Here is a 27,347-nt window from a genome sequence, read left to right as displayed (position 1 = left end):
CCTGCTTCTTGTGCCGCCCTGTCTGTTTACGTGGGCGACTGCCGTGATGTTGTCCCACTGGATCAATACCGGCTGACCTTGAAGCAGAGGTCTTGCTAAGCTTAGAGCATTATAAATTGCCCTTAGCTCCAGTATATTTATGTGGAGAAAAGTCTCCAGACTTGATCACACTCCCTGGAAATTTTTTCCCTGTGTGACTGCTCCCCAGCCTCTCAGGCTGGCCTCCGTGGTCACCAGCATCCAATCCTGAATGCCGAATCTGCGGCCCTCTAGAAGATGAGCACTCTGTAACCACCACAGGAGAGACACCCTTGTCCTTGGAGATAGGGTTATCCGCTGATGCATCTGAAGATGCGATCCGGACCATTTGTCCAGCAGATCCCACTGAAAAGTTCTTGCGTGGAATCTGCCGAATGGAATCGCTTCGTAATAAGCCACCATTTTTCCCAGGACTCTTGTGCAATGATGCACTGACACTTTTCCTGGTTTTAGGAGGTTCCTGACTAGCTCGGATAACTCCCTGGCTTTCTCCTCCGGGAGAAACACCTTTTTCTGGACTGTGTCCAGAATCATCCCTAGGAACAGCAGACGTGTCGTCGGAAACAACAAAAGCGGTTTTGGAATATTTAGAATCCACCCGTGCTGTCGTAGAACTACTTGAGATAGTGCTACTCCGACCTCCAACTGTTCTCTGGACCTTGCTCTTATCAGGAGGTCGTCCATTTTCTTCGAAGAAGAATCATCATTTCGGGCATTACCTTGGTAAAGACCCGGAGTGCCGTGGACAATCCAAACGGCAGCGTTTGAAACTGATAGTGACAGTTCTGTACCACGAACCTGAGATACCCTTGGTGAGAAGGGCAAATTGGGACATGGAGGTAAGCATCCCTGATGTCCCGGGACACCATATAGTCCCCTTCTTCCTGGTTCGCTATCACTGCTCTGAGTGACTCCATCTTGATTTGAACCTTTGTAAGTGTTCAAATATTTCAGATTTAGAATAGGTCTCACCGAGCCTTCTGGTTTCAGTACCACAATATAGTGTGGAATAATACCACTTTCCTTGTTGTAGGAGGGGTACTTTGATTATCACCTGCTGGGAATACAGCTTGTGAATTGTTTCCAATACTGGCTCCCTGTCGGAGGGAGACGTTGGTAAAGCAGACTTCAGGAACCTGCGAGGGGAAACGTCTCGACTTTCCAATCTGTACCCCTGGGATACTACTTGTAGGATCCAGGGGTCCTGTACGGCTCCAGCGTCATGCTGAGAACTTGGCAGAAGCGGTGGAAGGCTTCTGTTCCTGGGAATGGGCTGCCTGCTGCAGTCTTCTTCCCTTTCCTCTATCCCTGGGCAGATATGCTTATGGGGACGAAAGGACTGAGGCTGAAAAGACGGTGTCTTTTTCTGCATAGATGTGACTTAGGGTAAAAACGGTGGATTTCCCAGCAGTTGCCGTGGCCACCAGGTCCGATGGACCGACCCCAAATAACTCCTCCCCTTTATACGGCAATACATCTTTGTGCCGTTTGGAATCTGCATCACCTGACCACTGTCGTGTCCATAAACATCTTTTGGCAGATATGGACATCGCACTTACTCTTGATGCCAGAGTGCAAATATCCCTCTGTGCATCTCGCATATATAGAAATGCATCCTTTAAATGCTCTATAGTAAATAAAATACTGTCCCTGTCAAGGGTATCAATATTTTCAGTCAGGGAATCCGACCAAGCCACCCCCGCGCTGCACATCCAGGCTGAGGCGATCGCTGGTCGCAGTATAACACCAGTATGTGTGTATATACTTTTTAGGATATTTTCCAGCCTCCTATCAGCTGGCTCCTTGAGGGCGGCCGTATCTGGAGACGGTACCGCCACTTGTTTTGATAAGCGTGTGAGCGCCTTATCCACCCTAAGGGGTGTTTCCCAACGCGCCCTAACTTCTGGCGGGAAAGGGTATACCGCCAATAATTTTCTATCGGGGGAACCCCGCGCCTCATCACACACTTCATTTAATTTATCTGATTCAGGAAAAACTATAGGTAGTTTTTCCACACCCCACATAATACCCTTTTTTGTGGTACTTGTAGTATCAGAAATATGTAACACCTCCTTCATTGCCCTTAACAAGTAACGTGTGGCCCTAAAGGAAAATACGTTTGTTTCTTCACCGTCGACACTGGAGTCAGTGTCCGTGTCTGTGTCTGTGTCGACCGACTGAGGTAAAATGGGCATTATAACGTCCCTGACGGTGTTTTAGACGCCTGGACAGATACTAATATGTTTGCCGGCCGTCTCATGTCGTCAACCGACTTGCAGCGTGTTGACATTATCACGTAATTCCTTAAATAAGCCATCTATTCCGGTGTCGACTCCCTAGAGAGTGACATCACCATTACAGGCAATTTGCTCCGCCTCCCAACATCGTCCTCATACATGTCGACACACACGTACCGACACACAGCACACACACAGGGAATGCTCTGATAGAGGACAGGACCCACTAGCCCTTTGGGGAGACAGAGGGAGAGTTTGCCAGCACACACCAAAAACGCTATAATTATACAGGGACAACCTTTATATAAGTGCTTTTCCCTTATAGCATTTTAATATATGTAGTCATATCGCCAAATCAGTGCCCCCCCTCTCTGTTTTAACCCTGTTTCTGTAGTGCAGTGCAGGGGAGAGCCTGGGAGCCTTCCCACCAGCATTTCTGTGAGGGAAAATGGCGCTGTGTGCTGAGGAGAATAGGCCCCGCCCCCTTTCCGGCGGGCTTCTTCTCCCGTTTTTCTGAGACCTGGCAGGGGTTAAATACATCCATATAGCCCCCAGGGGCTATATGTGATGTATTTTTAGCCAGAATAAGGTACTATCATTGCTGCCCAGGGTGCCCCCCCCAGCACCCTGCACCCTCAGTGACCGCTGTTATGAAGTGTGCTGACAACAATGGCGCACAGCTGCAGTGCTGTGCGCTACCTTATGAAGACTGAAAAGTCTTCTGCCGCCGGTTTCTGGACCTCTTCATTTTTCGGCATCTGCAAGGGGGTCGGCGGCGCGGCTCCGGGACGAACCCCAGGGTGAGACCTGTGTTCCGACTCCCTCTGGAGCTAATGGTGTCCAGTAGCCTAAGAAGCCAATCCATCCTGCACGCAGGTGAGTTCACTTCTCTCCCCTAAGTCCCTCGATGCAGTGAGCCTGTTGCCAGCAGGACTCACTGAAAATAAAAAACCTAACAAAACTTTTACTCTAAGCAGCTCTTTAGGAGAGCCACCTAGATTGCACCCTTCTCGGCCGGGCACAAAAATCTAACTGAGGCTTGGAGGAGGGTCATAGGGGGAGGAGCCAGTGCACACCACCTGATCCTAAAGCTTTTACTTTTGTGCCCTGTCTCCTGCGGAGCCGCTATATCCCCATGGTCCTGACGGAGTCCCCAGCATCCACTAGGACGTTAGAGAAATGTTAGTATGAATTCACAATAAAGCTCAAGACAAACTATTATATTTCTAATATTTTAGATTTAAAATAACCACAAAATACAACAAGTACAATAAAAGAATAATGAGTAGGGGAAGGGAGAAATAACAAAAGAGTAAGCAGGAAGGCAACACTTGACACATACCCAAACCAGAGAAAAACTATTTCTCCTGCAGGGTCCACAGATTATCCATATGATAAACATTGGGATATGAGGTAGCATCAGCGGATTGGCAGCAGTGATCAAAAGCTTTCGGCCTCCCAGAATGCAATGGGCCAGTCCCCTATATCCCCACCTCCTGGCTCAGGCAATTCAGTTTTTTCGTTGGTGCGGCAGGAGCCAGACCACGATCTTTAGCTAGATATTTTTTTCTTTTAAATGGAGTATTTTTTATTGAGGTTTTATAAGATTATACAAACCCAAAAACAGAAAATAAATGATAACGGCAGACTTATTGAAGCATACAAGGTACAAAAAAAAAAAAAAAGGTACAATCAAGAAATGTATACAAATAGGAGACATATAAAAGATGCAGCAGGATTTACACACCACCCCAAAGCATAACATCAAGCATGAAGAGCCCACTGGCGCCATATGGGCTCGCATTAAAGTCAGGTGACTGATACATGGGGCATATGGGTACAGTCATATCCCGCATAAAAGACCTAAGTAAAGTATTCACACTACAGTATAGGATAAAAGTAACAGCCCCAAATTATCTGCCAAATATCAAAACAACAACCATCCAAAACAGACCACCCCAGAACCCCCCACCCTGTATGGCCTAACCCAAAACCAGGCATACTTGGATCTCAGTTCCCCCTGAACCAAACTACCACTACCCAACTAACCACATCCCCCCTGAATAAGGATATTAAATACACATGTCTGATTAGGGCAACAAAACAACTGACCACTAAGCTGGGGCCCTCCCACTATACATATTTAAAAAAAGGACCACCATCCAAAATCAGTCAAATTCGCAAATGACCTTTCCCCTCACCCAATTAACCATAACTTAACTAGCTAACTTCCTCCTCACCTATATAAAGGATATCGAGGACTCGTACGACCTTTAAACAGGATTAAACTAGTCCCAACCCTCCCGCTACACAGAAACATCAGTCATATAAGAATAGGGAGTGTAAAAATAATAGGATAATAATACCCAAACACACTAAATCACAGCTGTATAAAAAAAAAAAATATATATATATATAAGGAGATGGAAACCATCTCCACCCTCAAAGCTTAGCATATGTTGACAGAGTGTTACGTTGGTCCGGCCAAGGCTCAGCACCTTGATAGGATAGGCCGAAAGGGATAAACCTGGTCCAGCACAGACAACGAGCAACAGGGGAATATCCAGAGACTGCAAGTGCCAAGTCCTCCAGAACTGGTGTAGACACAAGAGATAGAGGACAGATTTTACGAGAGGACGCAGTTAGCTCCATCCATCCATAGTATATCAAGTTCTGCAGTGCCAGCTTAGTGGCAGGAGAGGTAGAACGAATATATGTAAAGGTCCCTGCAGGTTCGGAGCAGTCAGAAGTGAGACAACAATGGATATTAGAAGCAATTCCAATGGGTGATGACAAAAAAATCTAAAGCACTCTCAGAAATAGATGACATAACTAAACGGGTCTTTGGATGGACTGCCAGAGAATCAAGGCACACAGGGATTGGATCGGCATCCAGTACAATAGAATCCACGACGTCTGAACAAGATATAGCTGGAGATTATTCCGATGCAGGAAGCACATTGAAAGCAACTATGGAGCTTGGGGATACAGCCACCATTTTGGTAAGCTGAGTAACAAGTCTCTCAGTGGAAGCATGAATAGCCTGCAGTATGTGCTGCAGAGAGCCGACCATCTTGAAGGCACGCAGACGCCAAGGCAGGAGATTAAGCACAGTACACAAATCTGAACTGCAGCTGGGATGGCTCCAAACGGTACAGAACAGCAGGAGTCTCAAGGCAATAGGTAGTAAAAACCTCCAGAGGTACGATGGTGACAGCTAGCACTCCACCAAGTCTCACCCAGCAGGGAGACCAGAAAAAGCAGCCAGTTAGTGACAGCAGACCCACTAGACAGGAGCAATGAAACAGGCAGCAGGCATTTCTCTCACCACCAGAACGCGCAGAACAGGAGATATCCGGAGGGCCATCAGAGGAAAAGTCAGCAGTAAAATGGCATCACACACACCCGCAAGCACCGGAACACCAGGAGAGAGACAGACAGCAGGAGCCGGATGGAGGATCCCCGGAGACACAGCCGAAGTCTTCCTGACTCCTTCAGCAAATATACGAACTTAATTGCCAGAGGGAGGTCCATGAGTGTAGCACAGTATTAGAGGAGTTTGTTTCCCCTGGCGTCACAGCTTCTCAGTTCAGGGAGAGTATGCAGGGCAGCCCAGCTTAACAGGCTCCAGACTAAGCGCGTCCCAGAGTGGCAACAGGAGAGCTCCGAGGGACTCCACACCCACCAGCAAACAGACGGGATCCAGGCGCCGCAGCAGGATCCAAGTCACTGCACACAGGTAACAGCGCTGTGTGTAGCAGGGGATCTGGGGAAGCGGCGTCCCACGTAGTGCTGGCCTGTCTCAGTCCGGCCCCCCGCAGCAGCAGTCTGGTCCCGATTCCGCCTAAAATGCGTCCCAGCAATGCGCCCCATGTTCCCTCTATAGTGGTCCACTTTATAGCCCCAGGGGGGAAAGCAGGATATATCCTCAGGATTTATAAGCTGGAGAGATGCACAATCCATAAGCTAGTTATTTAATTTATTTTTATAGTCTTACGTTTTTTGAGCGAGTTTTCTAAAAAGCGTCTTACATGCACCTTAGAAAGAGTCGCTCCAACAACTCTCCGCAGGGTCATGACAACACTTAACCACATGTACAGTGCTGTTTCGGCGGGCGTCTATGTAGGATGTACTAGCAAGTTCAACTGACATTACGAGGCTGTGGCCAGAGCACGGGGAGAAGGTAAGGCGTCAGTTCCCCTTAGCGGGGGAGACGCAAGACACAGCTGCACTGTTTTCGGGAAAGAAACTACAGAACATTCGCTGATGCAACTGCCACCTCAGGTGCACCAGCGCTAGGCCCCAGGGATCATAGGCTCCAGGGATTAGTTTGAGGCCACGATCCCTGGGGTTGATGTCAGCAGTGGGGAGTAAGACGCTCCCCTGGTCGGCCCTCCCCCCGGTTCATGACCAGTTTCCTCCAAGGTTCCCGCCATGAACTGATTTCCTGCTTCCGTCTGAGAGGCTGTGTATCTAAAGAACCCAGTAGCAGCATAGGCGGCTGTGTGACTGGTGCGTCGGTGTTCACTTGGGCGTCTGTGTCCACTGTAGGTTCACTGGGCATTTGTGCACACTTGGCGTCTGGATCCACTCAGAATTCACTAATGTATTGATCGATCCTGGAAGCAGGCTGAAGTCTCCCTGTATCCCACTCTCATGAGCCATGTGATACAGCACTAAGTCTCTACCTACCATTAAGTACGAGTAGTTGGATAAGTGCCTGATACATATGAGTCTGTAAACTATTGCTGTTGTTTTCTTTTGCTGTGCGATTGAATACGGTTAAATCCTATATTAGGTAATGCAGTAATATGTTTCTCCTACATACTTGAAATGTATCTGTAGTTGAATATGTGCTCATATTACTTATTATACTAATGTATAACCTGTGGCTGATTGCTAATGTGATTGCTGACTTTACTATTTCTGTCAGTTTCTGTGTATATACCAATCCTCAATGCTGGTGCAAAGTAGGGAGGGATCGGATTGTATATCATTTTAACAAGTTTTAAAGTGATTTCAGTCACAAATTGTGTAGCGAACACTGTACAGGTGTGTGATTTGTTTATCATGTCTAAGAGAGGCAAGGGTGAGGAGGAAACACACTCCACAGCAGCACCAACACTGATTTAATGTTTGTCTTGAAAAGCTGGGTTAACCGCTCAGGATCTGGTTCAAAATGGATTATGTGCAATATGTTTTAGTTTTCACCAAAGCCTCCTTAATAATCCAAGGCAGGCACAGGTTCAAATTGAACCCCCCGTGGGCTTCTTTTGCACAGACATTATCCAATATAGCTGAGCGGATAATGCCAGCTCCTATACCAGGGATAGGTTACCCTGTTAACCCTTACATGCAAGATTCTCCCTGGGGTTTATCACATCCAGTTCAGGAATCTGCAGCCTTTCAACAAAAACAGGCTGAAAGGCCTGTGGAAAGTAAATCACACACACATGAAATAACATCTTCATAGTCTACACGTTTCAGATGGGGACTCGTCGGAGGATGAGGATTCATCGCATTCCGGGTCTGCATACAGAGACGTGGATGAAAGTCTCAGCTCAGTGGATATACCTGAGCTAATTAGTGCTATAAAAGCCATTCTATCCTTTGAGGAGGCAGCAGAGCCTTTGTTAAAACGTCCCAAAACAGTCAGGACTGAATTTCCTGGGTCAGAACAGCTGACGGAGATTATGCAAGAGGCTTGGGTAACACCCAGTAAGAAGTTTAGGATTCCAAAGAAATGGAATTCCCATTATACTATATTCTCTTCCAGCTGGGAACGGTTTAAAAAGGGAGGTGGCTCCCAAAGTAGATACGCATGTCATTCGATTGGTGCGAAAATCTACAGTACATTGCCTCTGCCTCCAACATCATTAAATGATGTTACGGATAGGAAAATAGTTAAAAAAAAAACATTTTCTCCTTGTCTGGGGCAATTGTAAGACCAGCCATGGCTTCAGTCTAGATGTCAAAAGCAGTGGCAGCCTGGGCTGATGCATTGGAGAGAGCAAAAATCCCATATTGCACATATTAAACAGGCGGCTATTTTTATGGAATAAGCAGACTTGGATATGGGTACTATTGCCTCTCAAGCATCATCCTCAGCAGTAGCAGCTCGCAGAGCTGTTTGGCTACGTACATGGAAGTCTGACTTGTAATCCAAGAAGGTTCAAGAGTCTTCGCCTTTTATTGGAGATATTCTTTTGGTAGAGAATTAAATAGTATTTGAGTCAGAAGCAGACTCCAAGAAAGTGAAGTTTCCTTCCACACACAAATCCAAACCTAGATTTCCAGCTGTTCGGCCATTTCGGTCTTCCAAGCCAGAAGATAAGCCATCAGCCTGATGGTGTGGGCCTCAACCTGGGGAATCCCAGGGTGGGAGGCCAACTTCTTCATTTTGCACAGATCTGGCAGCAGTCCACCACAGATGTCTGGGTGCAAGAAGCGGTATCTCACGGTTTTGCGTTTGCATTCAAGACACACCCTCCACAAAGGTTTTTTTGTACCAGCCCATCTTCAGTGGAAACGAATGCCAGGGCTTTGCAAGAGGCAGTTCAGAAGTTGCTTTAATCAGGAGTGATCATTCCAGTTCACAAATGGAACTGCAGTGTAGCATATATATCTCCTAATTATTAATCTAATAGGATTTAATTCATACCCTCCAAGGTTTATCTACAATGCTATTGTGAAGACACATAAGAATGATTTAGAATTCGAATATTCAATAGTAGGTCACACATGATGATTGCTAACACAAGCGTGGAATGAGCAGCATGTTTACCAGTGACCAATCAGAGAAGAGATCGGTACCTGGCTCGACCTTTAACTATGGACATTAAAACAATGCATATATCACTCTCCCAGAAGAAGACTCAACAGAGTTGAAATGCGATGGAGAACACTAACGCATTTCTACATTAAGTGATTAAAAGCTATTGACCAGGACCACACAAATGGCATTTGAACACTAGCTGCGCTGCGGTCACGTGACGGAAAGAATCAGAGAACACAAGAGCAGACTGAGAGGATCGGCGGTGAAGAGCGCGCCGGAGCTGTGAGCATCCAGGTAAGTTCTGTAAGGGGGGAGGACCACAGCAGTCGGCTCCATCAAGTATACCCTTCCTCCCAGACCCACACCCACCCAATACAGTTAACGGCGCCAGTGGATGACCCTAACGAGTAGCACCACAGTGCGCCGCACTGTAAAAGGTAAGGCCGGTCCGGATCCCCTGGTTTCTCTGCATGCCCTAGCCCTATCCTCCCACCCAAAGTAACCCTAATTAAGATGCCCAGGTGAACAACTGGCCACCACTGGAAACAATTAGGACAAAACAGACAAGTGGGACGCTGTTATCTGGAACAGCAGGCTTTTAGAAGCCTAACACAGGAAGTTGTGATCATATAAAGAAGAAACCTTTTACTATTTGTACTAATACATATTTGATAATAGCCCAAAAACTGAATTGAACTGCTGCTACATATTATTTGTTTATTTTGGAAATACCTTTATTGTGTTTTAGTATATTTTCTACCAGTAAAAACAGCATTGTTTGAATTAACATCATATTCTTCATTTCATTTCAGAAATATACTATGCACTAATACAGCACAATCTAGGGTCAGAGCGCTATGTATCTATATACTATTTAGTCTATCAGCAAGGCAGACAACTTTGCTCCATTAGCAGCAATCCCCTCATCAGGTAGTAGCACCACGGTGTGCAGTTGCTGCCCTCCTTTTTTTCTCTATAATTCCAGTTCCTCCTGCGCAACGAGGTCAAGGTTTTTATTCCAACCTATTTCTAGTTCAGAAAGCCAAATAAGTCGTTCCGGCCCATACTCAATCTCAAAGTGCTGGACGAGTACATTTGGGTGCCTCGTATAGCACAGTCCCACCATAGCACAGTCCCATCAGTGCTATCTTAGGTTTGCTATCCTCTCTACCATTTGGACTGGCCACAGCTCCAACAGTGTTCACCAAAACTATGGTGGTAATGGCGGCTTATCTCCGCCGGCAAGGGGATAAGGATTTTTCCATACCTCGACGATTTATTAATACTGGCACAATCTCAGGAACTGCTTCAGTGTCATCTGCAACAGACAATAGCTTATTTGCAGAGACACTGTTGGCTCATAAATTGGGCAAAGTCGTCCCTGGTTCCGTCACAACGAATGACACACTTGGGGACTATATTGGATTCGGGTCTTCAGAGAGTAATTTTACCTCTGAACAAAATATCCAAAATTCAGTTGAGAATTCAGGAGCTGCTACACAGTCAAAGGGTATCCATTCACGCAGCGATGCGTGTGATGGGATCTTTGGTGTCGACATTCGACATGGTGGAGTATGCTCAATTCCACTCGAGGCCTCTACAACATCTGATCGTTTCCATATGGAATGGGTTACATCAGACAATAAAAAAATCAGACTATGGTCCTTTCTCTGGAAGTAAGGAGGTCATTAGCCTGGTAGCTACAGATATCCAATCTGGACAAAGGGAGACCCTTTTGAATCTCAGATAGTGAGGTTCTGACAATGGATGCCAGTCTTCAGGGCTGGGGAGCAGTGTCAGTAAGAAGTTGCTTCCAAGGGCAGTGGACCAAGGAAGAAAGTTGCCTGCCAATAAATATATTGGAATTTCGGGCCATATATATTGTACTCTGGCAGGCAAAGGACAGTCTTTAGGGGAAACCAGTTCAAATTCACTCGGACAATGCAACAGCAGTAGCATACCTCAATCAGCAGGGAGGAACTCGCAGCCAAAAAGCGGTGAAGGCGGTAAGCCACCCGCTAAGGTGGGCAGAACTTCATCATCCAGCTTTGTCCGCAGTGTTCATTCCGGGAGTCCTAAACTGGGAAGCGGATTTTCTCAGTCAACATGCCATTCATGCATATGAATGGGCTTTACACCCCGAGGTCTTCCAGACTCTGGTGGACAAGTGGGGGTTACTGGAGATAGATCTCTTGGCTTCCCATCGGAACAATAAAGTTCCCGCATATGGGTCAAGGACAAAGGATCTTAGAGTGACCTTTGTGGATGCCCTGTCAGTAAGATGGGAGTTTTGATGGATGTCCTGTCAGTAAGATGGGACAGGATGCCCTGTCAGTAAGATGGGCCTATGTGTTTCCACCGATCGTCCTGTTGCCCAGGGTGATGCGAAAGGTAAAACAAGGAAAGGGCGCCGTGATACTAATAGCTCCAGCTTGGCCCAGAAGACATTGGTACACAGATCTGCAGAGAATGTCAGTGGATACTATGTTCCTTCTCCCAGGTGCTATTACAAGCACCTGGATTGTCTGTCTTTGACAGCGTGGCTCTTGAGACTTCCATCCTGAAAGCAAGAGGATTCTCACAACAGGTAATTCAAAATATGCTCAGAGCAAGGAAACTATCCTCAGCTTGCATTTATTACCGAATATGGCAAGCCTATATTCAATGGTGCAGTGTCAGGAAAATTGACCCTAGGTCTTTCAGAGTTTCCAGAGTCCTAGCATTCCTTCAGACAGGACTGGACAAAGGTCTACGGGTGGCTTCCTTGAGCGTTCAGGTGTCAGCATTGACTGTATGGTTTCAAAAGAAAATTGCTAACCTACAGGATGTTCGCACTTTTTTCCAAGGAATGCTTCACATCCAACCTCCTTCTGTTCCTCCTACAGCTCCTTGGGATCTAAGACTAGTCCTAAAGGCGCTTCAAGTTGCCCCATTTGAACCACTGAAGCAAGTGGATGTTAAATGGTTGACAACTAATGTTCTCTTTCTAATGGCTATTGCTTCAGCTAGAAGAGTTTCAGACTTAGGGGCATGGTTATGTCACCCTCCTTTTCTGATATTTCATCCAGATAGAGCGGTTCTCAGAACCAAAAATGGTTATCTTTCTAAGGTGGTGTCTAAATTCCACCTTAACGAAGAAATTGTAGTACTGGCTTTTCAAGGGCTGGATCTTTCTGCGGGAGATGCATCATTGGACGTAGTCCGTGCTTTAAGGATCTACGTGGATTGTACCAGTGCCATCAGTAAGACAGACACTCTCTTCGTTCTGATCGAATTTCACAAGAGAGGATGGCCTGCTGACAAGCAGACACTGGCGAGGTGGCTTCGGATGATAATTTCAGTAGCATATTCTCAAGCTGATCTCCCTATACCGGCTAATGTGTCTGTTCACTCTACTCATAAGGTAGGTCCGTCATGGCTTCAGCTGATCAGATATGTAAGGCAGCCACATGGTCTTCCATTAACACATTAATTAGACATTATGCCTTTGATACCTTTGCCTGTCAGGACGCTGCATTTGGGCAAAGTATTCTCCTGTCCAATCAGGAGCGTCCCCTTCACTAAATATGCCTTGGGACATCCCAATGTTTATCCTATGGATAATCTGTAGACCCTGCAGGAGAAATACGTAGTTATGGTAGACTTACCGTCGATAACTCTATTTCTCCTAAGTCCACAGTATCCACACCCAGATGCACCTGAATTGAGGATCCTTTAACCTATTAACCTCTTCCTTCTTATACAGAAGGGTGTGCATGTCTGTTCTTCTAACCTGATTAGGGCTCTCTATGATGCTCCTACCTTGAGCTTTGGAAAACAACTGAATTGCCTGAGCCAGGAGGCGGGGATATAGGGGACTGGCCCGTTGCATTCTGGGAGGCCGAAAGCTTTTGATCGTTGGTGCCAATCCGCTGACGCTACCTCATATCCCAATGTTTATCCTGTGGACTTACGAGAAATAAATTTATCGACGGTAAGTCACAACCCACCAGGGATATATCTATGAAGAGTACGAGGGTCCCTGGTCCCATGAAGTTTATGTAAAGTGTCATGGAGATGCTTTACTTTTTTAAATGTTAATGCACTGTAGTTTAAATTCAATATGGTTAGTTATCTTTGCACATTAGTGTATCTACATTAGAATGAAACCAAGAACTCTGTGGTAGAATGTGATAGCTTGAAATTTTGCTTTTCAGACAAACTGTATATGTCACGTGCTGTTTCTGAGTCAACTCACAGCATGTTTTGTCAGAAGCTACAGAATGGCACATGATGTAGTGAAGGTCCCCAGAATGTACCAATATTTTATAAGTGTATATAAAGCATTTACAGTAAGTTCTGAACACAAACTCTCCAGCTTTACCTGCAAACGGCCAGATGGTCCAACCACACCTCCCAGCTCATGCCACCTAAAATACATTAAAAACATATACAGTAGAATTGCAATTCAATCCAATTATTTATTTCATAATACTGTTTGCAATTGCTTGAATGCAGCTAGACCAGCAAAATACAATGTGATAGCTGAACTTAATGGGATAAGGAGAAAAGTCCATGCTGTAATTGGTAGAACAGCTACTGACACTTCACTGTTGATCCACAGTAGTTAGTTAAGGTTCACTTAACAATGACTTACTGATGGAGGTCACAGATACCCCATATAGGCAGCCAGCAATCCTATAATCACAAGTCTGGTTGTTCAGTGTAGCATGCAAGAATACATACAGTATTACTGGTTTACAATGGTGACAATGGTAAAGCAGCAGCAAGTTACATAATGCTGTTCATGTCTCTGTAGTCTGGAAATATTATTTATTCAGTTGGTACTACTAACCTCATAACGGTTACATGTGCAGAAAAAGAAACTGTCATATAATAAAAAAAAAGCATCATATAAAAAATATTTATAATAAACAGGTTGAGTCTCCCATACCCAAAATGCTTGGGTCCAGAGATATTTTGGATATTGAATTTTTCCATATTTTAGAATAATTTCTTACCATAATAAGATAACTTGGGGATGGTACCCAAGTCTAAACTTACAATGCATTTATGTTTCATCTACACCTTATACACACAGCCTGAAGGTCATTTTATATAATATATTTTTTAGTAATTTTGCCTGTGAAACAAAGTTTGTGTACACTAAACCATCAGAAAAGAAAGGTGTCACTATCTCCGTTACGCTCAAAGAATTCTGTATTTCGGAATTCTGGATAAGGGAGACTTTACCTGTATATATTTTAATTCTAATAATACCCCTTTCACACCGCAGCTTATACCCGGTATTTTGCCGTTTTAACTGGCTTCCTAAACGGGTCAAGCTGCGATGTGAAAGGGTCCCCTTCAATTTACCGTTTTCAAAATACCGGTATTTTGAAACGGTAAAAAAGCAGGGTCCTACCCGTTTCAGTCCCATTTCACTGTGCAGTGTGAAAGGGTCTGAAACGGTATTTGCAAGCCCCAGAAGATGATAGGCTGTCTCCATGTGTGATGTCACCAGCCACAACCAGGAAACAGCTTGGAAAACACAGGAGACACATGAGAGAGTGGCTTTATAAACATTTAAATGTGAAAAACACGGAAAAAAATGGCGTGGGGTCCCCCCTCCAAAGCATAACCAGCCTCGGGCTCTTCGAGCTGGTCCTGGTTCTAAAAATGCGGGGGGAAAATTGACAGGGGATCCCCCGTATTTTTAAAACCAGCACCGGGCTCTGCGCCTGGTGCTGGTGCAAAAAATACGGGGGACAAAACGAGTAGGGGTCCCCCGTATTTTTCACACCAGCATCGGGCTCCACTAGCTGGACAGATAATGCCACAGCCGGGGGTCACTTTTATGCCGTGCCCTGCGGCCGTGGCATTAAATATCCAACTAGTCACCCCTGGCCGGGGTACCCTGGGGGAGTGGGGACCCCTTCAATCAAGGGGTCCCCCCCCCCCCCCAGCCACCCAAGGGCCAGGGGTGAAGCCCGAGGCTGTCCCCCCCCATCCAATGGGCTGCGGATGGGGGGGCTGATAGCCTTTGTTGTAAATGAAAAGATATTGTTTTTTCCAGTAGTACTACAAGTCCCAGCAAGCCTCCCCCGCAAGCTGGTACTTGGAGAACCACAAGTACCAGCATGCGGGAGAAAAACTGGCCCGCTGGTACCTGTAGTTCTAATGGAAAAAAAATACCCAAATAAAAACAGGACACAGACACCGTCGACAGTAAAACTTTATTACACACTGCCGACACACACATACTTACCTATGTTCACACGCCGACATCGGTCCTCTTCTCCATGTAGAATCCAGGGGTACCTGAAAATAAAAGTTCAATATACTCACCTCAGCCATGGTCCAGAGATAAATCCACGGACTTGGCAAAAAAAGAAAACGAACACCCGGACCTGCGGACCGAAAGGGGTCCCATGCTAACATATGAGACCCCTCTCCCCGAATGCCGGGACATCACGTGACTCCTGTCACTGAAGTCCCTTCAGCCAATCAGGAAGCGCTACTTCCGTGGCGCTCACCTGATTGGCTGTGCACTGTCTGAGCTGTCAGACAGCGCATCGCAAAGCCGCTCCATTACTTTCAATGGTGGGAAGTTTGCGGCTAGCGGTGGGGTCACCCGCCGGTCAGCGGCTGACCGGCGGGTGACCCCACCGCTAGCCGCAAACTTCCCACCATTGAAAGTAATGGAGCGGCTTTGCGATGCGCTGTCTGACAGCTCAGACAGTGCACAGCCAATCAGGTGAGCGCCACGGAAGTAGCGCTTCCTGATTGGCTGAAGGGACTTCAGTGACAGGAGTCACGTGATGTCCCGGCATTCGGGGAGAGGGGTCTCATATGTTAGCATGGGACCCCTTTCGGTCCGCAGGTCCGGGTGTTCGTTTTCTTTTTTTGCCAAGTCCGTGGATTTATCTCTGGACCATGGCTGAGGTGAGTATATTGAACTTTTATTTTCAGGTACCCCTGGATTCTACATGGAGAAGAGGACCGATGTCGGCGTGTGAACATAGGTAAGTATGTGTGTGTCGGCAGTGTGTAATAAAGTTTTACTGTCGACGGTGTCTGTGTCCTGTTTTTATTTGGGTATTTTTTTTCCATTAGAACTACAGGTACCAGCGGGCCAGTTTTTCTCCCGCATGCTGGTACTTGTGGTTCTCCAAGTACCAGCTTGCGGGGGAGGCTTGCTGGGACTTGTAGTACTACTGGAAAAAAACAATATCTTTTCATTTACAACAAAGGCTATCAGCCCCCCCATCCGCAGCCCATTGGATGGGGGGGGACAGCCTCGGGCTTCACCCCTGGCCCTTGGGTGGCTGGGGGGGGGGACCCCTTGATTGAAGGGGTCCCCACTCCCCCAGGGTACCCCGGCCAGGGGTGACTAGTTGGATATTTAATGCCACGGCCGCAGGGCACGGCATAAAAGTGACCCCCGGCTGTGGCATTATCTGTCCAGCTAGTGGAGCCCGATGCTGGTGTGAAAAATACGGGGGACCCCTACTCGTTTTGTCCCCCGTATTTTTTGCACCAGCACCAGGCGCAGAGCCCGGTGCTGGTTTTAAAAATACGGGGGATCCCCTGTCAATTTTTCCCCCGCATTTTTAGAACCAGGACCAGCTCGAAGAGCCCGAGGCTGGTTATGCTTTGGAGGGGGGACCCCACGCCATTTTTTTCCGTGTTTTTAACCATTCCATCTTTTAAAAAAAAAAATAATTTTAAAAAATATATAAATAATACTTGTGCCTCCAAAAAAGACAAACCAAGTACCTAATCCCATCTAATAAAAATAGATATGCTTCAAGCTGCTGGGTTCCATCGTACGACTATCCAAATTATTAATAATGAATTAATTAGTGATTAATAATAATGTGTGGGCCAGAAAAGTCCATTTATAATGACAACCACTGTTTTCTATGGGTGAAACGGGTTCAGTGTGAAAGGTACCAAAACGGGAATGAAATGGTAATTTACTGGTTACAACATGAGATGTGAAAGGGGTTTAACTGCTCAGACCCGTTTTAAGAACCGTTTCAAATACCATTTCAAAAGCAGGTTTTGCGATGTGAAAGCAGCATAAGTGTTTGGACAATGGTTTCTGTGTGGCCACTGATGTAGCTAATCCGAATGCGCATATTGCTATACTTGTCTCTTCCCTGGCAATCCCTTTATTGTTTTACTCCATGCTACTTTGACAGTTTGCTGCTTCTAAATCTTTGTTGTATCCCTCAGCCATCCCATTAGACATATTATGCTAGAAAAAAGTAGAAGAAGAACCAACAGCAGCATCCCGATGGAGAAGATCCCGACAGTGGTGAGGTAAGTATACTTACCTTCCACATCAGCCATATTACCGACTTTTTCATTCTCCTCTCTCCGGAAGAAGATCGGAGAGGAGAAGCAACATGTCACTTCAGTGGTGGTGCCTAAGGCCCACCCTCCAACTCCGAAAAACACCCGGGATTCATAAGTCTGCCGTTAGGGGCTCATTTCAGCCAATTAGTCCAGCACCTTTCTCGTGGCCCTGCGTTTGCCGCTGATTTTTACTCCATCCTGCCCGCTTCACTGGGAGGTTACATAGTTACATAGTCAGTGAGGTTGAAAAGAGGCAAACTGCCCATTGGGTTCAACCTGTATTCTGTGTTAATCTATACATATTATTATTTGCCTGCTGAAGTAATGGCTTAGTATCAAATGAAAACAATGATTCATACCGCTCCCAGATAATGTAATGTACATATGTTATATGCTATAGCCCTGGATACATTTACCAGTTAGGAATTTGTCCAATCCGTTTTTAAATACATCTACAGAGTCTGCCATTATTACCCTCTCCGGCAGGGAGTTCCAAATCTTTATTGCCCTTACCGTGAAGAACCCTTCCCAGGATGCGGTAGAGTTGCCTATCCATCCGGGGCTGCAGGGGACTGCTCCAAATATCGGGAGCCTCCAGCAGCTTCCGGGAGGGTAGGCAAGTATGCCAAAAAAAAAAAAAAACTTCTCTCCCCGTAGCCTAATCCTAACCCTCCCCAAAACCTCCCACGCTGTAGCATGTAGCATAACTCTAACCCTCCCCGGGAGTGCCTAAACCTTCCTGCAGTCTAAACCTAACCCTCTCCAGTGGACCTTAAAGCTAACACACACACCCGAAAAGCTACAATCGGGATGTTGACGTTTGGTATTCCAACATTGGCATTTCGACTCATGTCGGAGTTACGGCCCTGGGATTTTGGCCGCTGTCGGGATTCTTGTGTCAGGATTTCGACTGCCGGGATGCTAAATGTATCCTATTTTCAACATCTTCCATGGAATAATTGTCTTTTTAGGGAAGAGCAAATAATACATTTAGCTCAAAAGACATCAAGACATCTTCAAATGTATCATTTATTTACAAATTCTTAGAATGAATAATGTTTTACATCTGGTTAGTATTTAGGTTGTTTGTTGTTGTTGTTGGCTGCTTTTTGACTAATAGAGAATACTCCAAAAAGCAAAGCTATCTCAAATCATTACTTGCTTTATTTCTATATTTCTTACTCCAGATGTGTCTTCCTATATCCTTGCTGCAGTCATGTTAAACATTTCCTTCTTTTCACACCATGCCGTGGTGTGACTCGGTAGCGCAGAGTGTCTTTATGTGTGCTGCATTGCTATGTGAATAGGACGCACAGACAGCTTATGCTGATTAAAATATGTGGGATGCCTATATTCTGTGTGTGACTGCGGCTATATGTGCATACAAAATGCTACGTTACAGAGTTTTCCTGGAAATCACTATAATGTAGCATTTCGTATGTAGATACAGCTGCAGTCACACAAAGTATATAGGCATGACACATATAATTTTAATCAGCAGAAGCTGCTTGTGCGTCCTAGTCACATAGCGATGCCAATAAGAAACATTTTCGGCAGAAAAATCACCTGACATTAGCAGAGCTGCCAAGGAGCTGCTGTTTCTGACTCACGCCAGGCATCTCCTGCTGCATGGCTTATTGAGGCACGGTGTATAAGGACACATCTGTATATATGCAAAATAGTGAAAAAAGCGCTTCTACCCTAATAATTCTATATGAGCAATCAAGTGTATAGTGCAAGTACATATAGATAGTACTCCAAGGTAAAGTGGCAGCAGTAGTTTTACCGTTCACGAACACATACAGTATATACTTAAATTGAGGTTCCATAGTAAAATGAGTGATGGTCAGCAGTCAGGTTGGTAGATCCAGCCTCTGTTGCACAAGTTACAAGCAATGTGATACAGTAGCAGCAACATCAGTGCAGCTTTATCAGCATTTCCCCAACTTTATTATACAAAGTACAAAATATAACACAATGTTGATCCTAGATCAGCTGAAGGTAATGTAAAAGGAATAGCGCCACCCTAGTAAATAGTATATTAATGAATTATTTGCTATGTCCTTCACTACATATAACAAAAATGAGGACAAATCCTTAAACGCTACCAAGGCTACTCACTGCCTCTTAATCAAGTTCGTCTATAATATGTAAATATATGGCTGATAACCTGTGGAATAAGTTAACTCCATTATTTATATCACTTACTACATAAGATGAGTAAAGACAATTCTAAGCAGTAAAAAAAACAACAATAATACATACTTTTCATCAGGCCTTAAAACACTGCAATAGGAGTCTGGTCGGTTAACGAAGAAACCGGTTTTCTTCACAACATTCTCAGCAATTACATTGAGTCTATCCAGTACATTGCACAGTTTGCTGGAAAAAGTAGACAAAATGTTTTCATTATAGACTACATATGATAATATTTCCCCTACTAAAAATTCTATGGATAATATATTAGAGGTTACAGAGTAGTCTGGGATCAGAGAAATGAAAGTAACCAGGACTGACTGCTTTTATATAAGTCATGGAAAGTTAAGGTGACTTCTAATGGTTAGAATAGTATACAGCCTATTAACTTTTTTAAACTCAAACAAAAATGTTATGTTCAAGGTGACAGAGCGGGTAGAATGCTGGCCAGGAAGTTGAGCGGTAAAATTGCTAATGAGCGGTTTAGAGAAGTTACAAACTCGAAAGGGGCGAAAGTTTCAGACACGTTAGACACCTCTAATGCCTTCGCTGACTATTACTCTGCTCTATATTACTTGAATAACGATCCTTTGACCCCACAGCCCACAGCTGAAGATATCGATACCTTTCTAAAGGCCGTTAATCTCCCGTCTTCAGATGCTTCTACCCTCCAATCATTAGCAACCCCCTGGACTACTGAGGAAATTAGGGAGGTGGTTAACAACCTTCCGGCGGACAAGGCCAGATGGCTACTTTAATGGATTTTATAAATGTTTTGCGGACATTCTCTCACCGCTTTTAAGGTCTGTATTTGAGGAAGCCTCTACTGGAGGTGCTTTCCCCTGAGAAATGCTTGAGGCTCGAATTGTAGCCTTCCCTAAACCAGGGAAAAATCCCACTATCTTAGCTAACTACTGTCCGATTGCCCTCCTTAATACAGATGTTAAAATATATGCTAAACTTCTGGCTAATAGAATCAATCCTCTATTGCCATCCTTAATTCACCAGGATCAGGTGGGGTTTGTTCCGGGATGTCAAGCCCCGGATAATACCAGGAGGGTGATTGATAGTCTGGATGCCTTTTCTGCATCGACTGAACCTCTGCTGATGCTGTCGTTAGATGCAGAGAAGGCATTTGATAGGCTGCACTGGGGTTACCTACAAGCAGTACTAATTAAATTTGGGATACTGGGCAGAGCCCTGTCCTCAATCGCTGCTTTATATTGAAACTCATCTGCTTCTGTATACATAAATGGTATGCTTTCGGCTCCTTTCTTAATCACGAACAGTACTCGCCAGGGCTGCCCTCTGTCCCCATTAGTTTTCGCCCTTGCGATAGAACCCCTCGCTGAACGCATTAGAATCAACTCTGAGATAACAGGTCCAATTTTATTTGACGATCCTTACAAAATCTGCCTCTTCGCGGACGATGTGCTACCGACACTCACGAAACCAGTTTCTTCCCTTCAGCAACTGCATGACGTATTAGAAGAATACTCCTCTGTATCATTTTACAAGCTGAATTGTTCCAAAATGGAAGCTCTCCGGATCCACTTCCCATCCAGTCTACTTGACACACTCAAATCTGGTTATAATTATGCCTGGCAGGATAGAAGTCTTAAATATCTGTGAATCCAGATCTCCCCGAAAGTTTCAGACTTGATCTCCTGCAATTATCCCCCCTTATTGAATACATTTTCTGGTTTGACGAATGATTGGATGATGCAAAATGCCTCCTGGTTAGACCGTATAGCGGCCCTGAAGATGGTCTTGCTCCCCAAATTGTTATATTTATTTAGAACCATCCCTATTCTATTACCTAACTCTCTAAATTTTATAGGGTGCTGGTGAGATATGTTTGGAAGGGGAAGAAACCAAGACTAGCTTGTCATACATTGGCTCTTCCCAAAACACAAGGGGGCTTATCCTTCCCAGATCTACAGCTGTATCAGACGAACTGTATTCTTTCTTCTTTAGGCTCTTGGACAGAGAGAGATAACCATAAAGCATGGGTCCAGCTTGACCGTGGCCTTGACTCCCCTTTCCCCCTATTAGATATATTATGGCTACCCTTTACGGAGGGAAAACAAATTGAGGCCCTCGCCACCTCAATACAGGCATCCCGTAAGGCTTGGTCAGTCCTGGTGCACAATACAGAGGAGTTCTCCCTCCCTTCTGTGGAGCTCTCACTAAAGGGTTTAGCGTGCTCGATTCCAGATCTTACTTTTGATTCTTGGATATCCCAGGGCATAGTGAAGTTGCAGCATAGAACAGATTTGGGTACCCTATCATCGTATTCTCAAATTCAATCCAAGTTCTCGATATCACAGAGAGACTTTTATAAATATCTCCAGTTAAGACACTGGTTAAGGAGTGTTTCACCCTCCTCCCGTGTACTGTCATTTATCCCTAGATATGTGTTTGACCTGATCGCTAAAGCGAAAAGTAGAGGTGCAATATCTAGATGTATTCCCTTTTGATCACCACAAGAACATCTGTGAAACTATCCACACTTAGTAAATGGGAACTTAACCTTGTTTGTACCATTTCTGAGGACAAATGGCGATCAGTATTCCGTACTTGTTTCCTCTTTCTAAATGCATGTCCCATATAGAACAATTTTACAAAATCTTTCATAGACAGTATTTGACACCTGCTCTCCTTCACCGCATACGGCCCACTACATGTAATGAGTGTTGGCATAATTGTGGACGAGTGGGTACACTTTATCATATCTTTTGGTCCTGCCCTCTAACACAAAATTATTGGGATCAGGTCTTCTGGCTTATTTCAATGGTACTGGAACTTCCCTTGGCTCCTAACCCAATATTAGCTTTACTATATTTTCTACTGGTCAATGTTTCTCCATCTGACAGATATGTAATTGGCCATATATTAGCTTCTGCAAAGCTTCTACTAGCACGAAAATGGCGTACCCCTTTAATTGCTTCATTTAACAATGCCTGTTTCTAATACAAACAGGCATCTTCCGGCTGATGTGATATCCTACATGAATAGTGAATACAGACTGAAGATGTCCTCTTCCCAGGGAGGATACAATTCTTCCAAGGTTCCACATTGTGAGAAACCATTATATAGTAAGGTGCATATGGAATGTAATAGAGTGTTCACAGATTGACAAGAAATAAGGCGGCATGTCATGATGACATGCCCCATTTTCAGCAGCCACTTACAACATGTGACCATGTCTATTTTTCAGAGTGCGCGCATAGTTTTTGGAAAAGGAAGGGGGGGGTCTTCATCTTGCCTGTAGTTACGCCTCTGCAATCTATACTTACCAATCATTATCAGGATGAATAAAATGACCTACAATTACAACAATGCCCAGTTGTAAAGGGGATGCAGTCAGGATCCCAGCTGAGTCAGAATACAGACGCCAGAATACCAACCCTATTCTGAATGCCGACACCCGGAATCCAGAATGGGTACACCATCCCAGCGCCGGAGTACTGACAACCGAGATCCTGAACGAGGACACACTGCGCCGCAAGTCAGTTAAGCCATTGGGGAAGGGGGGGGGGGTTATGTTTAGGCTGCGCGGGGGGGGGGATAGGGTTAGGGTTAGGCTGCGTCCCGGGGGTTAAGGTTAGGCTGCGGGGGGTAGAGGTTTGGTTTAGGCAGCAATGACAGAGGGTTAGGTTTAGGCACCTACGGGGAGTGGTTAGGATTAGGCGACAAGGGGGGCGTTAGGGTTAGGCTGCGGGTAGGGAAGGTTAGGGGGTTGGGGAAAGGGGGAACTCCCCTTACTCACCCCTGCGGTTTCTCAAACATCAGGATCCCGGCATCGGTATTACTACCGCCGGGATCCCCTGCACCGGCAAAACATACTGCTCCTGTTGTAAAGCCTTTCAGTTTGTGATCAGTCCTTATTACTTATAAAATGGTATATGGAACAAACATTTATTTATGTTGACAGTTTTTAACCCACACATTTCAGTATAGAGGAGGATGGTGAATGTGTGTGTGTGTGCGTGTGGTAGGGAATATAGATTGTAAGCTTCACTAGAGCAGGGACTGATGTGAATGGCCAAACATTCTCTGTAAAGCGCAGTGGAATATGCGTGGCTATATATATATATATATATATATATATATATATATATAAAAACTGGTAATGAACAATAATAAAACAGAAAGAAAAAAAACAGCATTTAAAATTAAAACATATCGGTCTATTCAACCACTGAAAAGCAATTTTACATAAAATGGATGCAAGACATAACATAACAAGCCATGTGTAGGGATATTCATGCTTGAAAACAGAGTGTGATATCATATTTGCTCTACAAAAACCCCTATAAGGTCACATGTGCTCAAGCAAGACTATCCTTAAAACATAGATTTTCAGGGAGCAGCATTTAAATCTAGCTTTCACAACAGACCTGCTAGCATATGACAAGCCTAAACAATGACATAGAGCGTACCTATCCTAACCCTCACCTTAGTACCCTAACCTAAACCTCACCCTAAACATTAATCCTAATACCCTACCCCTGGTACTAATACCATAACAACCCTAACCCAACAGTCATTCCAAACCTCTCCCTCACCATAACCCCTAACCTTATTATCTAAACCAACCCTAATATCCTATCCCTTAAACACTTAACCCAAACCCCCCAACTAACCCTAATACCCTACTCCCATCTCCTATACTACCCTAACACAAGCCACTAAACCAACCCTAATACTCTAACCCTAAAGAACAGACTGGATGGGCCATTTGTTCCTTATCTGCTGTCAAATTCATTGTTTCTATGAAAACAATAATTAAAAGAGCAGCATATGGCAGGTTAGTGTATGGGTAACATACTAGCAGAGGATACTTTAACACCGACGTGATCCATATAACACTGACTCTATCCGTATAACACTATTCCTATTACACTGACCCTATACTATAAAACTGACCCTATCTCTATAACACTGACCCTATCCCTATAACACTAACCCTATCCCCGTAACACTGACAATATCGCTATAACACTGACCCTAACAGCAATAACTAAATCAAATGTTTACTAAATGTACCCTTTGGTATATAAAAGTATACATCAGCAGTACTCCATACAGGTTCCACAGTGTATAAGACATACACTACAATTCTAACTTATTCACCAGCATATTTCCAAAGATACCTCTAGATCCCTTTCCATTTCAAAATTACTAAAAAGGATAATGGGGCAGATGTATTAAGCCTGGAGAAGGGATAAGGAAGTGATAAAGCAGTGATAAGCGCAAGGTGATAAATGCACCAGCCAGTCAACTCCCGTCATTTTTCAAATCCGTAATGACTGGCTGGTGCGTTATCACCTTGCGCTTATCACTGCTTTATTACTTCTTCATCCCTTCTCCAGGTTAATTCATCTGCACCATTCTGAGAAAGGATCTGCCTACAACTGAGTTTCCATCCACTGGCATAAGTAGTTCGCTGTTCAAAAGAGGAATTATTATGCGCTAACCGAAACAATGGACGAAGAATAGATGCATCACAAAAGACAAGCAGTATATGGCAAGCTAATGTTAAATATAACAACCAACATTCACAACAGATAAAATTGTCCTAAAAATAATACAATGTAGGAGACCACTAATAGGTTGAACTCCATGGACAAATTGTATTTTTTCAACCACAGAAACTATGTAACTATAGCTAAAAGTACCATTGATAAACACTATTTTACTATATCTAGCTTGCATTATCCATATCTGGCTTGCACTTTTATCTGGAAAGGTCCTCATGTTACTTTACCTTTTGGTATACTTAGCCATATCCCATGGAATGTAAATAATACTATGCTCGGGTGGGATAAATTGATTCAAATACGTAACAGCAGCGAACAGCTCATCACTTAGAATCCTCTCGTGTTTTCGCTTTTCACGTTCCTATGTTCAAGCACCATGAAAAGAGAAATAAAAAATATCAGACAGATACTTTAGTAGAGTGCTTCCTTTTTATACCCCCAGCATAAAACACAAACCACAACTGGATCGTATTTGAAAATGTAAACTGTGGCAGTTCATACAGTAGCACTGCACAAAACATGCTTACTTTACAAATAAGGTGCTTCAATGTTGCATCATGTGCTTGAGAGCTATACAGAATGCAACGTATTTACTACAACTGTATGACGAACCTAGAAATATTATTGTCTTTAGTAAGTCAGGCTTTTTTTTAAATATAAATAGGCTTATATATTAATAGGCTTTTTTTTTAATAAACTGAAAACAACGCACTAGTTTGGACATAGCTATTTTTTCATATGCACTTTGCTACATTTTCAAGCCTGCAATATGTAATATCATGTATAATGTACTGCATGCCCTTATCAACAACAAGAATAATAATATGCATTGCCTTGTTTTCTGTAATGAATTGAAATACTTTGATTATAACATTTCAGAAATCAGTACTAAAATCATTAGGGTTGTTCTCCTGGCAGCTTGGAAAACTAATGCTCAAATGTAAATGATCGCTGACATTTCAAAGAATCGTGGTCCCCTGAGAGAGTCCCTACACAGACAGTTGCCATGACAATGCTAGAAGTTGTAGTTGAAGATACGTTATAATCATAAGTGACAAGGTAAGGCATCTCAATTTGAGTTATTACATTTGTAAAATAACCTCACCAAAGTCACGTGGAAAGAAAATATTTATAAATAATTTAACTTGCATGTCTATAAATGGTCTATATTATATACCAGTATAAAATTGTGAAATTTCTGGTTTCTGAATGTTCTTCCAAAGTCCAAAAATGATGCACATACCAATGACCAATTACTACACAGGGCTTTGCCGCTATCACTAAATGTAGTGCTATCTACCCATTGTGAATTCTCAGTGGTCCAAGATACACATCTATGGCATATGGACAGGGCCAAATAAATATTGTTGTGGATAGGACTTCAGCACCAGGCATCCACATAAAAACAGGACCATCGTTAAGACTGCATGATGATGACCAGCTCCCCATCTGGCCACACAGTGAGCAGTTACTGCTCAAGCAACAGTCTCACTGAGACCAACACAATCTGGCAAAGCACATGTTCTGCACCAGGAAGATGCTTCTTGGGATAGCTCCCTTTACCCTGCACAACTGGCTGCATGTTGCCTATTACTCAATAGAGGCAGCATGTGGCTACTGTATTTACTGTACATAGTGAGTACCAAGGCACAGCCTCATTCTGTGCACAGCACATACAGTAGGAGGTGCGCTCCCGACCCTTCGTCTGCTCCTCCTCCACTGAGCCGTTCCACTGCAATGTAAGGACCTAGTGGCATAGATGGCACTGTTACGAGAGTATTTGCTGTCTTCTCTGCATGGATCATCTTTCCAAAAACATTGCTGGAAACATGATGCCACAGTGAAAAGGTATGGAGCACATTGCTCCTGTAAGTATCCTTTGTTGATAATTAGTATGAAAAATGGACAATCCTGTAGAAATCTACAATACTGTATGTAGGGCAAGTATTTCTGTAACACATGCTAAAATATCACAATTATGGCAGTAGATAAAATAATAGTTTTCTGAAAAACCTATTTTATCTGCTAGATTTAAGATAAAATGTGATTTATTTATTTATTTGTTTGTTACTTTAAATCGTAAGAATCTTTATGAAATGACAATTGGAACAATATTGCAATGATGCCCAACATGCAATTCAAAGGCAGGCTTTCTAAGTAATTATTATGAAGTTTCTACCTGTAACTTTCACATTTGGAATGCACCTAAGT

At 44.1% G+C, this 27,347-nt stretch overlaps 1 protein-coding gene across 6 annotated transcripts in view; it reads right to left on the bottom strand.

Moving 5' to 3' along the window:
• The window catches only part of FIG4 (FIG4 phosphoinositide 5-phosphatase), a 665,438-nt gene that overhangs the window by 369,369 nt on the left and 268,722 nt on the right, over positions 1-27,347 (bottom strand). For all 6 annotated transcript variants that reach the window (XM_063917119.1, XM_063917117.1, XM_063917120.1 and 3 more), the window contains exons 12-14: positions 25,364-25,497; positions 19,660-19,776; positions 13,415-13,460 (exon numbers count right to left, since the gene is read on the bottom strand). In XM_063917119.1, the coding sequence (XP_063773189.1) occupies positions 13,415-13,460; positions 19,660-19,776; positions 25,364-25,497 (297 nt within the window). The remainder of the gene's footprint in view (positions 1-13,414; positions 13,461-19,659; positions 19,777-25,363; positions 25,498-27,347) is intronic.

This window comes from Pseudophryne corroboree, chromosome 4, assembly GCF_028390025.1.
Source record: "Pseudophryne corroboree isolate aPseCor3 chromosome 4, aPseCor3.hap2, whole genome shotgun sequence".
Lineage (NCBI taxonomy): Eukaryota > Metazoa > Chordata > Amphibia > Anura > Myobatrachidae > Pseudophryne > Pseudophryne corroboree.
Note: the sequence above shows the minus strand (reverse complement) of the source record. Positions and strands in the feature narration are given on the sequence as shown.